Raw genomic sequence first — 13306 nt, 5'->3', positions numbered from 1 at the left:
CTCAGTGACTAAGAAGCACTTTGGGATGTTTTCTTATGGTGAAGGCTCTCTAAGTTGTTGTATATGAAAATAGGTCTTTTGCATAAGCAAATAGGACACTAACTGTATTCCGTCAAAACCAGGTTTCTCTGCATCATACAAGTAGTCCTTAAAATGACTACTTAGCTGAATGGGGAGCCAGAAGGAACAGCAATGCTCTTGATTGCCACCTCACCCAGTCTCCTTTAATGACTTACCAGAGGGCCACTCTCAGTGATACAGCAGCCTGATCTCTTAGACCTCTTTTGCATCAAGCTGACTGGAGACATCCATAAAGTGTCTCACTGATTCATTAATACTGAGGCCCTAGGCTCCATATTAGTTCTATCTCTTGTTAGAATGTAGGTCAGGTATTGGGCCTGCCAGTTTTTATTTACAGAGACATATGTTACATACATATCACGTACCTCTAATCAAACAAGTACAGTTTCAATCTGTTTCTTATACATTAGCATAGGTAAGTCCCAAAATAATGCCCACCACCTGAAACATTGATGATCCTATTCACACACCCCCGGGCTATCCACTGAGAATTATTTTCTCAGGAATTATACCCAAAGTGTTTTATTTTCACATGCTGAGCTTGAGCTTGAAGGGAAATCAACAGATGGAGGGCTGTTGTAAGGTACGGACATTTTATATATACTTTGATGTGAAAAATAAATGAACAGTTTTTAAGAAACACAATGATCATGTACTCAGTTTGTTTCTGTTTTTCCAGTTTTCGGCAGTGCTCATACTAATTCCCTCACCAGAGTGGTGTCCAGTACAACTTGCTCCAGAAGGGTGTGTGGGGGGCATGTGTGCGTGCGTGGGTGCACGTGTGTGTGTGTGCACGTGTGTGTGTGTGTGTGTGTGTGTGTGTGTGTGTGTGTGTGTCAGAAGCCCAAAATGGCACTTGCAGATCCAAAAAGCTGAATTTTGTGGCCATAATGTGTTGTAAATGTTTGTAATGCTACATGCTATCTGTTGAACTGTTCCAAAACATTTCCCACCTGCCTCTGATTTATTGTTTTAAATTAATTTTGTTCCCAATTTTAAAGTTTACAGCCAGGATTCTCCCAAAAAATTCGAAGTGCCGAATTCGCGTAAAAACTGGAGTAAATCCCGCTGTTTTTTTTTCAAAATGAATCTCCCACATTCTGCGCACTGCAGAATGCCTCAGGGAGATTCAGCTGAAGATCAGTGGGTGGGGCCTATTCCTGCTGGAGAGGCCGGCAGCATAGCGCTGAGTGGGCCACTGTACATGTGCCGATCTGTCAGCCCCGAGATCGGCGCACGTGCAGTAGCTCCGCACTGCTGGCCTCCTGACTGCTGGCCAGCTCAAATCACTGGCAAGTCCTGCGACTCTGCAATGCTGCCCCTCCGACCTCCCCATGCCCCGATTGCTGGCCAGCACAGCAACCTTACATCGCTGGCCGTGCGACTCCCCCCTCCTCACCCCCAACCACCCACCGCCCTCCCCACTGCAACCCCGATTGCTGGCCTCCTGGATACCTCCAGGCCAGCCCATACACCCCGGCCCACCTCAATTCCCCCCCCCCCCAAATCAGCAGCCCTAACCCCCCCCCACCCCGTCCCCACAGTCCCGATCCCTCCAGAAGGCTGACACTCCCCATCACCCCGGTGTCACTGTACACCCTCCCTCTGTCACTGATCCCAAAAGCAGAGTGGCAGCGGGAGCCCCACCCCACCAACTTCCCCCATCTGCCCCGCCCCCAATAGGCCTCATCCCCTCTGGCCCTGCCCCCTTGGCACAGCCCGATGCCTAGTGGGGCAAGTGTCAAGATGCCCCCTGAACATTGCTACTTTGCCCCTTGGGCAGTGCCAGGGGGCCAGGCTGGCAATGCCCAGGGGACACCTCCCTTACCCCCACCTCCTGGGGGGCCTCCCTTCACTCTAGCAGGGTCGGGTCACCAGTTCCCTATTAGTGGGGAGCTGTTGTAAACCCCACTGGAGTGAACCACTCCTAACCGGGGGTGGGGCGGGGGGAGGCAAGCGAACCCAGGGACTTCAGTCCTGGGCCTGCTAATAAGATTGAATTGCAGATTTTAATATTTAAATCAGCTAGAGCAGTGCAATGGGCTGGGAAAATTGCCCTCGACAGGTTTAAAGGTAAAAGGCCTTCATTAATTATCCAAACATTATATTTTTGCACTTCAAGAGGGTTATTTGAATATTGGTCAGCTTACTCCACCTAACAGAGGAACTACTTTGTCAGAATCAATCAAAAGTTACTTCTTCTTACCTGATTTTCGTATTTTATTTTTGACAGCTGCTCATGCAGGTGGTTATTTTCACGAACTGCTGTTTCTCGCAATTGGTTTACTTCTGAAAGCTCAGAATTGATAGACTCGCACTGATGCTGAAGACTGGAAATGTCATTTTCTTTATTGTTGATGCTCTCGTTCAATTGGCTATAGTGTCAGAACACGCAAAAAGTTAATTAATTGCCAAATTAGCTAAACAACGTAGCTAACTAGTTCATTCATCTCGTATAAGATAACTTTGCTGTAGTTGTGACAACTTCATCGTAAGCCATCAAGTTTAGTGCTCTTGAAATAGCATGTTCCAAGGAGCAGTCCCCATACCATACGCTTCAATTTCTGTCTGACCTGCATGGCGAAACAATGCCATTGCCTGATCAGAACAGTAGATCCACTGGTGTCTGTCATAAGTCCTACACAAGACATGTAGAACCCCGACAGAATTTCAGCCCCTAGCTGGTGAGCATAGTACTCTAATTATTAACATGTATGTGATCCGATGTATAAAGGAATGCCCTTTTTGTGGTGTCATTAAAAACATGTAGAAGGACAAAATACAAAGCTAGCTAATCTCCCCCTACTCAATTCTTTCTACTCTATTTTTATTTGTCTCTCAGGAATGCAAGTGATATTGTCCTTTAACAATTAAAGACTCGGGTTTACATAGCACCTTTCATGACCTCAGGACTTCCCAAAGTGCTTTACAGCCAATAATTTTTTTTGAAGTGCGGTCACTCTTTAATATAAGTAGCCAATTTTCACACAGCAAGCTCCCACAGACAGCAATGTGATAATGACCAGATAATCTGTTTTTAGGGATGTTGCTTGAGGGATCAATATTGGCCAGGACAATAGAGTTAATTCTCCTACTCTTTTTTAAGTAATACCATGCATCTTCTTCTTCTACCTGAGAGGGCAGGTGGAAGTTTCACCTCTGACAGTGCAACAGAGGGCTCCCTCAGTACAGCACTGAGGTGGCCTTGAAGCCATAACCTGGGCTGCGCTGCTGTCTCACAACACCAGGAACCCGGGTTCAATTCCGGTCTCAGGTGACACGCAGAGTCTAGACGTTCTCCCCGTGTCTGTACTTCTGTACTCTTTAGGGTCTGTATTGCCTTTCTTCTTTTGATAATTCTCTTGCCCATGAGGATGCTCAGTTGGTAGCACCCTCCGGGTTTCCTCCGGGTGCTCCGGTTTCCTCCCACAGTCCAAAGGACACACTGGTTAGGTGCATTGGCCGTGCTAAATTCTCCCTCAGTGTACCCGAACAGGCGCCGTAGTGTGGCGACTAGGGGATTTTCACAGTAACTTCATTGCAGTGCTAAGGTAAGCCTACTTGTGACACTAATAAATAAACTTTAAACTTTAAAAACTTTAAACAACCTCCTGGCTACCAACTGAGCATCCTCATGGGCAAGAGAATTATCATAAGAAGAAAGACAATACAGACCTTAAATAGTACAGAAAATCTAGAAAAGGACGTAACCTCATCAGGAGAGAGTATAGAATTTGTGGTATGTAGCATACCAAGATTAGATGATCCAATGATTCAATTTGTAAAATGGAAAACTCCCGAACTTATCTGCAGCTGGGATTCTCTGGTGATGCTGCAGTGAATGGTGTTTTGGCTGAACACCAATTTCTCCATTCCCAATGTCAGTGGAGCGGGAATGACTGAGATTGGAGAATCCAGCCCAAAAACATCCAATATAAACAAACCAGGTGCATATAGTTAAAATGTACTTCCACTTATGTAGGCACGCTTCTGAGCTCACAATGTGTCAATTACATTCTTCACAAAGCACGAAGAAAGCAGCCATGCTTCAGAAGAAGAGTTTCTCTACCTGTATTCAACTAAACCATTGAAACTTTGGGAGTTTCGGTTAACAATGCAGTTGTGAAAATATTAGGTGAAGCTAAGAGCCCTGGTAATCCAAGGTTAGTAGTGTCGGTGCTTGTGGAGAAACCATTTGAACTCCCTGAATTAGCTAAGGATTTACAGTCCATTAGCAATTGTAATGTATTGGTAAAATCATCTCACACCAAAAATAATATTCAGCGCCTTCTTCTCCAACTGAGCGTAGTTTCATTCAGTACTTGATAAGGTATCTGACGTAAAAGCTATTGGTCTTTCCTCCCCTGCAGCTAATACGTGTGACACCACTGCTCCAACACAGTATGGCAAGGCATCACAGGTAAGTTGTAGTGGTAACTTTGGGTTGAAATGTACCAACACTTCAAACTTCTTTAACTGACTGATGTGCTTTTTTGCACTCAGGTGTCCATTGCCATACTTGTTTTATGCACAACAAAGTATGTAACAGTTTAAGTGGGGTTGCATAAATTTCCCATAGTAATTAACTAGCCCTACCAATGACCCAAACTGTATTACATTTGTTAGTCATGGGGCCTCCTCCATGATAGCCTCCATCTTGTTGGGTGCCTTGTGTAAACCCTTGCTATCAATCACATGGCCTAAATATTGTATTGATGTTTGGAAGAAGTATTTTCCTGACATGCATCTGAAAGCATTTCGAAGTGGATTCTAAGTTACGCAAGCGTTCCTGTTCATTGGTACCAGTCATAAGAACATAAGAACATAAGAAATAGGAGCAGGAGTAGGCCATCTAGCCCCTCGAGCCTGCCCCGCCATTCAATAAGATCATGGCTGATCTGACGTGGATCAGTACCACTTACCCGCCTGATCCCCATAACCCTTAATTCCCTTACCGATCAGGAATCCATCCGTCCGCGCTTTAAACATATTCAGCGAGGTAGCCTCCACCACCTCAGTGGGCAGAAAATTCCAGAGATTCACCACCCTCTGGGAGAAGAAGTTCCTCCTCAACTCTGTCTTAAACCGACCCCCCTTTATTTTGAGGCTGTGTCCTCTAGTTTTAACTTCCTTACTAAGTGGAAAGAATCTCTCCGCCTCCACCCTATCCAGCCCCTGCATTATCTTATAAGTCTCCATAAGATCCCCCCTCATCCTTCTAAACTCCAACGAGTACAAACCCAATCTCCTCAGCCTCTCCTCATAATCCAAACCCCTCATCTCCGGTATCAACCTGGTGAACCTTCTCTGCACTCCCTCCAATGCCAATATATCCTTCCTCATATAAGGGGACCAATACTGCACACAGTATTCCAGCTGCGGCCTCACCAATGCCCTGTACAGGTGCATCAAGACATCCCTGCTTTTATATTCTATCCCCCTCGCAATATAGGCCAACATCCCATTTGCCTTCTTGATCACCTGTTGTACCTGCAGACTGGGCTTTTGCGTCTCATGCACAAGGACCCCCAGGTCCCTTTGCACGGTAGCATGTTTTAATTTGTTTCCATTGAGATAGTAATCCCATTTGTTATTATTTCCTCCAAAGTGTATAACCTCGCATTTCTCAACGTTATACTCCATTTGCCATATCCTCGCCCACTCACTCAGCCTGTCCAAATCTCTCTGCAGATCTTCTCCGTCCTCCACACGATTCACTTTTCCACTTATCTTTGTGTCGTCTGCAAACTTTGTTACCCTACACTCCGTCCCCTCCTCCAGATCATCTATATAAATGGTAAACAGTTGCGGCCCGAGTACCGATCCCTGCGGCACGCCACTAGTTACCTTCCTCCAACCGGAAAAACACCCATTTATTCCGACTCTTTGCTTCCTGTCGGATAGCCAGTCCCCAATCCACTTTAACACACTACCCCCAACTCATCAATCAGTATATCATCAAGGTAACACTGTACCCTCTGCAGACCGCTAAGTATCTGGTCCGTGGAGTGTTGAAATAAAGCAGGTGCTGATGTTATTCCAAAAGATAGTCTTTTGTAGTGGAATAGTGGATTTGTGAATAGTGGAATAGTGGATAATTTGTAGTGGAACCTTTAGTGACACTTGTACTCCTTTCATGGACGCCAGTGTATACTCAAATATACCGCTGAAGATGTTCTGAAGATCCATTTTAGAATCGTCTAACCTGTTTACAGCATTCCAGTTCAACTTTACCTTTTTCAGCAAGAGTGGCCAAAAAGGGCTGGAAAACGTCTTTGGACAGTATGGAGTGGCAGCTTCACAGTTTGCCCACTTAACTCTGCTTTGACGATGATGTATCTTCTCAGGGGCACTATTTCCTCAGTGTCGGTCCTCAGGATGACATTTATTGTAATTAATGGTAGGTAATTCAATTTTTGTTCATATGTGGACTCAGGAATTAGGGAGACAGCAGACCATAGCAACCTCCATTTTTATATGCTGCCCATTTAATTTTGGAACTATTTAAAACTGATGTGATTCAACTTTAACTGAAAGTACATTTAGCTTCAATTCCTCAGTAGATTGGTGTGCTGTGCCTTCTTATTTCTCTCTTCCACATTGTAAATAATTTTGGTGGAATTCATTTTGTTCCTTTCTTTTGGTGTGTCCTGTTTCTTTCGTTGGGCATTCCTTTTGGGAGAAGTTGGTGTACTCCCGCACTCTGGTGCTGTGTGGCCAATTTTGCTATAGTTTTTGCATTGGCTATCCTTGCTCCAGCAATCACCCTGTGAATGGCCCATTTTTGCACAACAGTGCCATGCCTGTTGCTGAGTGCCACACTCTCTGTGGGCGACAACCAGTTCATGGATCCTCATATGCCTGCTCCAAGCTGAAAAGCCTCCTTAGCAGAAAACTCCATTAATATAGCTGTCACGAAGGCTGTTTTATGGCTTAAATTTCATTCAGTTAACAATCTCTTTTGAATAGCTTCACTCTTCAACCCATAAACCAATCAGTCTCTAATTTTATCGTCATGAGCGTCACTAAATTCACAATACTCCGCAAGGCGCTTTAGGGTCTCACCAAACTGTGCTATATTTTCTCTTTCTAGCTGATTCATTTTCTAAAACTTAAACTGCTCCACTATTATTAATAGTTTGGATGAATAGTGGCCCTCCAATATTTTAGTTAATTCTTGGTACGGCTTGCTACTGGATTTCTCGGGCTGGACAAGACTTTGGAGTAAATTAAAAGTTTTATGGTCAGTGATGCTAAGGAATGCAGGGACTATAACATCCTCTGAAAACCTGTTGGCTTGAACTTAATAATGAAATCTTTCAACATAAGAATTCCAATGTTTGAGTTTCTTCCTCGAATGGGTCTTACTTTATTACACGGGGTGAGCTCTGAAGCCTGAACTCCTCAGAGTGTTGGTTTTAATTTAAAGATCAACCTTCCTTTTCAATATTCTGCCCAACAATCATATTGGTCCTATGCCAGGTATGATTGCTAACCTACTGTTGCTCTGCCTCAATGTCAACCGTTGAAAGCTTTGCTTTTCTTGTCTTGCTGAAAATAATTTTTGATCCCTTTCCTTGTCGCAGGTTTTCTTTTTATCCTGCTGTGTCTTGCAGCATAAAAGGATGTGAAGCTGCAGTATGTGGGTTAATTGCAAACAACAAGCAGGTTTATTCAAGAGATGTGAACTGACTGTACAAAGGCTTGATCTAGATTCAACAAAAGAAGCAGCCAATGAACTAATGGGCTAACACGTGACTAGACTCTTAAAGCAACCATGTAACAATGCAACAACAACAACCCACATACATAACAGGTACCAGCGGAAGATCCCTCAGGAAATTTATGCGAGCTAAAAACTGATCTGTGGGCCCATCCCATCGAATTCTGCACCTCCGCCCCCCCAACCTCCCCCTCAGTCATGGGAGTATTCCTCCCATTAACTCTGTTTCTCTCCAGAGATGCTGCCTGATCTGTTGAGTGTTTCTGCATTTTCTGTCCTTATTTCAGATGTGTGTCTATAATATGTTGTTTTTGCATGAAATTAGACAAGTTGTTATTTTCACACAAGTAGAATCATTGGCACACTGGAGATGTCTTATGACTAGGATGTATCCAAAAGCAGTAAGGGAATTTTTTCCCAATCCGGATTAACTACTTTGCATAGCTTACCTCTCTAATTCTGAGACATGTACTTAGTAAAGAAGATAACAAGGAATAGAACATAGAACATTACAGCGCAGTACAGGCCATTCAGCCCTCGATGTTGCGCCGACCAGTGAAACCAATCTAAAGCCCCTCTAATCTACACTATTCCAATATCATCCATATGTTTATCCAATGACCATTTAAATGCCCTTAATGTTGGCGAGTCCACTACAGGCAGGGCATCCCACGCCCTTACTACTCTCTGAGTGAAGAACCTACCTCTGACATCTGTCCTATATCTTTCACCCCTCAATTTAAAGCTATGTCCCCTCGTGTTAGCTATCACCATCCGAGGAAAAAGGCTCTCACTATCCACCCTGTCTAATCCTCTGATCATCTTGTATGCCTCTATTAAGTCACCTCTTAACCTTCTTCTTTCTAACAAAAACAACCTCAAGTCCCTCAGCCTTTCCTCATAACACCTTCCCACCATACCAGGCAACATCCTGGTAAATCTCCTCTGCACCCTTTCCAATGCTTCCACATCCTTCCTATAATGCGGCAACCAGAACTGTACGCAATACTCCAAGTGAGGCCGCACCAGAATTTTGTACAGCTGCAATATGACCTCCTGGCTCCGAAACTCAATCCCTCTACCAATAAAAGCTAACACTCCGTACGCCTTCTTAACAACCCTATCAACCTGGGTGCCAACTTTCAGGGATCTATGCACATGCACACGAGATCTTTCTGTTCATCCACACGACATGTATAATGAATGGTACATGAGAACCAAACATTAAATCCACAGAAGCCAAATGTCCTCCAACCATGATACATATTGTACCAGTATTCAGGAAATATTTCAAATGACTAAAATATACTTACTCAACAGTTGTCTCCAATTCACTTATGTTTAGTTGATTATCTGCAATGTTCTTTTTCTTTGGAAAATAAAGTAAACATATCAATTAAATCCACAACGAAGATTTACAGATGCTTTCACAATCAAAATATTAAAAGGTTCTGTTCACGGATATAACTTCAGTGGAAGAAGCAATGGAAACCCTGGGAAAATACACATTTATGCTGCTTTTCTGCAGTTTACATGTCTCTTCTGCTGAAGTCACGACTGACAATCAGGGCAAACTCTTCCAAATGACTGTTATAATCCAAGGATTTAGCAAATGAGATACACTTTCTTTTGTGGAAGACGATACTTCCAGGAGAATTAGTTTCCTCTAATAACGATTTCTGTTTTATGACTTTGAGTCTTAAGTTATAAGCTCAATGTGAATTACTTTAGTAGCAGAGCACCATAAACATTCAGAACAATCACACATATCACGGAGTTTCACAGAGGTCTCCTCATTCATTGAATATGGCTAGATTCTGCACATGCTTTACACTTCGCTCCATCAAATTAGATAAACATTTTTAAAAGTCATTTATGGGATGTGGGCGTCACGGCTAAACCAGCATTTATTGCCCTTCCCTAGTTACCCTCAAAAAGTCCCTGAGATGTAGGTACACTCACAGAACTGTTAGGGAGGGAATTCCAAGATTTTGACCCAGTGACAGTGAGGAACAGTGATATGTTCCCAAGTCAGGATGGTGAGTGACTTGGAGGATAACCTCCAGATGATGTGTTCCCAGGTATCTGCTGCTCTTGTCCTTCTAGATAGTGATGGTGATGAATTTGCAAGGTAATTCCTAAGGAACCTTGGTGAGTTCCTGCAATGCATCTTGTAGATGATACGCATGGCTGCTGCTGTTCGTCGGTTGTGGAGGGATTAAATGTTTGCACAAGGGGTAGCACTCAGGCAGGAGGTTTTGATCTGGATAGTGTCAGGTTTTTTGAGTGTTTTTGGAGCAGGCAAGTGAAGAGTATTCCACTACACTCCTGACTTGTGCCTTGTAGATGTTGAACAGGCTTTGGGGAGTCAGGTGGTGAGTTACCCACCGCAGGATTCCTAGCCCTTGACCTGGTTCTGTTTATATGGACTAGCCATATCGATGTAGCAATATTTATATTGAGTCATAGAAGTTTACAGCATGGAAACAGGCCCTTTGGCCCAACTTGTTCATGCCATCCAATTTTTACCACTGAGCTACCCCAATTGTCCATGTTTGGCCATATCCCTCTATACCCACTTACCCATGAAACTGTCTAAATGCTTTTTAAAAGACAAAATTGTTCCTGCCTGTACTACTACCTCTGGCAGCTCGTTCCAGACACTCACCACCCTCAGTGAAAAAATTGCCCCTCTGGACCCTTTTGTATCTCCCCTCTCACCTTCAACCTATGCCCTCTAGTTTAGACTCCCCTACCTTTGGGAAAAGATGTTGACAATATCTACCTTGTCTATGCCCCTCATTATTTTATAGACCTCTATAAGATCACCCCAAAGCTTCCTATGCTCCAGGGAATAAGTCCCAGTCTATCCAGCCTCTCCTTATAACTCAAACCATCAACGCAGTAGCATCCTAGTAAATCTTTTCTGCACTCTTTCTAGTTTAATAATATCCTTTCTATAATAGGGTGACCAGAACTGTACACAGTATTCCAAATGTGGCCTTGCCAATGTCTTATACAACTTCAACAAGATGTCCCAACTCTTGTATTCACTGTTCTGACCAATGAAATCAAGCATGCTGAATGCCTTCTTCACCACTCTGTCCACCTGTGACTCCACTTTCAAGGAGCTATGAACCTGTACCCTTAGATCTCTTTGTCCTATAAATCTCCCCAGAGCCCTACCATTAACTGAGTAAGTCCTGCCCTGGGTTCGACCTCCCAAAATGAATCACCTCGCATTTATCTAATTTAAACTCCATCTGTCATTCATCAGCCCACTGGCCCAATTGATCAAGATCCTGTTGCGATCCTAGATAACCTTCTTCACTGTCCACTACGCCACCAATCCTGGTTTCATCTGCAAACTTGCTAACATATCTCCTAAATTCTCATCCAAATGACAAATAATATAGCTAGTCCAGGTCAGTGGTAACCCTCAGGATGTTGATAGTGGAGGATTCATGAACGGTAATGCCATCCAATGTCAAGGGGTGATGGTTAGATTCTTTGTTGGAGATGATCATTGCCTGGCACTTGTGGTGCGAATGTTACTTGCCACTTGTCAGCACAAGCCTTGGATATTGACTAGGTCTTGCTGCATGCATATGGACATGGGCTGCTTCAGTGTGAGGAGTTGCGGCAAATGATACTAAGCATTGTGCAGTCATCAGCGAAGATCCCCATTTCTGATCTTATGATGGCTGGAAGGTCATTGCTGAAGCAGCTGAGGACATTACCCTGAGGAACTCCCCTAAACTTGGAATAATACAACTCTAAAGATGTTTCACCTCATTAATTAATTAATTACAAGGCAATCAAAATAATTAATATAGTTAATAAATCATATTAAACTTATGGGCTACACTTGCGAGCCTGACAAATTCTTTAAAAGCTGCATCAGCTACTCAACATGCTGCCAAATACCTTAGGAAGTATAAAGGGATCGCCAAATCACTATGTAGGCACTATTTTGTGGCATTTTTTCAAATGCTTACTTTCTGGTGAAGAGATTCCTCCAGGGATGCAATTGTCTCAGTCTTTTCATCAACAACCTCCTGTAAACTACTCTTTTGTTTATCGAGTTCATATGCATTTGATCGAATTGAACTAATTTCTTCTTGAAGTGAAGAAACTTGTCTGGTCAGATCATCTGTTGAGTTACAAGATTTCAAATCTTAATTAATCAGCGTGTTAAAATTATGTTTCATCTTTTTTTTAAATGACAGTGAATATATTACACAAGATGGTAGTGAGGTCTGTGTTTATATAACCTACCTAATATTATTAGGTTGCATATAGCATGCAGTTCTTGGTCACAATTTAAAATTTAAAATGGAAAATCTCTAGGAATGCCTGTGTTTATAAAGGGAAAACCTCTATCAACACAGCAATAATTTTCCACCATGATTCATTGATGAACCTGTCCATTTTTCATAGTATAGGTATTGCTTGTTCAAACCAAGTTCTGATAGCATAGGGTTTACACCTTAGCATGATTTGTCGGTCAGGGATGTTCCCCACATATCACTGCCTCCATTTTCATTTTAACAGTTACTAGCATGTTTAGTTTTTAAAATTTTTAAAAAAACTTTTGCCACACCCACACTTACCCCCACCCTCTCACTTCCCACCTCTCCAGAACAGATGGAAAACTTCAGCCTAGGCCACCTTCAATCCAAAACCAAAACCATTCCAACCTCAGTCACAGAGCTTCGGTATACAGATGATACTTGTGTGTGAGCTCACTCAGAAACTGCGCTCCAGGTCATTGCCAACTCCTTCTCTGAAGCATATTTGGAAATGGGCCTTTCACTAAACACCGAGAAAACTAAAGTCTTTATCCAACCAGCACCCACAGCAAAACACCTCACCTCATTGATTAAGGTCAATGGTGAGATCTTGCAAAATGTGACTCATTGTCATTAAGAAGGTGGTGGTGGACTGCAATGGTTCAAGAAGGAAGCTCCTCATTCCTTCTCAAGGACAATTAGGAATGGATAATAAATCCTGGACTAGCCAGCAGTGTCCACACCCCGTGAACGTCACTGGTTTTGAGCAATACTGTTCATGTGTCTGACATCAAATTTCTGAAGCAACCGCTCTTCATGGAACTCAGTCACAGCAGGAGACTCCCAACATCCTCAAAGCATCCTGATGAGGTCAAAAGGACTGGGAAAGCCTGGCTTGTGACCAACCAAAATGGGGAAGGCCCATTCGGGAAGGCCCCAACACATCAAGAGACTTAATGGGAATGTGCAAGGGCAAAGTTGAGGCGTCAGAGGGAGCTTCAAACAAACCATCTACCCAACTCTGAAAGCCCCACCTGCCCCTGCATTTGGCAGATTCTGCAGATCATGCATTGGTCATGCCAGCCATTTCAGAACACAATCACTGGAACAGAAATTTTTAATTTTCATCATGGAGTTTTGATCAGAAATCAAATAAACCATTTAACTTGATTACATTTTCCCAACACCTTCCTTGACATTTTGATTTCAC

At 43.2% G+C, this 13306-nt stretch overlaps 1 protein-coding gene across 1 annotated transcript in view; it reads right to left on the bottom strand.

Moving 5' to 3' along the window:
* Nucleotides 1–13306, bottom strand: part of tsga10 (testis specific, 10) — a 97898-nt gene that overhangs the window by 25354 nt on the left and 59238 nt on the right. Inside the window, exons 12-14 of the mRNA XM_078221464.1 lie at nucleotides 11803–11957; nucleotides 9118–9173; nucleotides 2288–2456 (exon numbers count right to left, since the gene is read on the bottom strand). Of these exons, the coding sequence (XP_078077590.1) occupies nucleotides 2288–2456; nucleotides 9118–9173; nucleotides 11803–11957 (380 nt within the window). The remainder of the gene's footprint in view (nucleotides 1–2287; nucleotides 2457–9117; nucleotides 9174–11802; nucleotides 11958–13306) is intronic.

The sequence above is a fragment of the Mustelus asterias genome, chromosome 10, assembly GCF_964213995.1.
Source record: "Mustelus asterias chromosome 10, sMusAst1.hap1.1, whole genome shotgun sequence".
NCBI classification, from domain to species: domain Eukaryota; kingdom Metazoa; phylum Chordata; class Chondrichthyes; order Carcharhiniformes; family Triakidae; genus Mustelus; species Mustelus asterias.
This window is presented reverse-complemented; position numbering and strand designations above follow the sequence as displayed.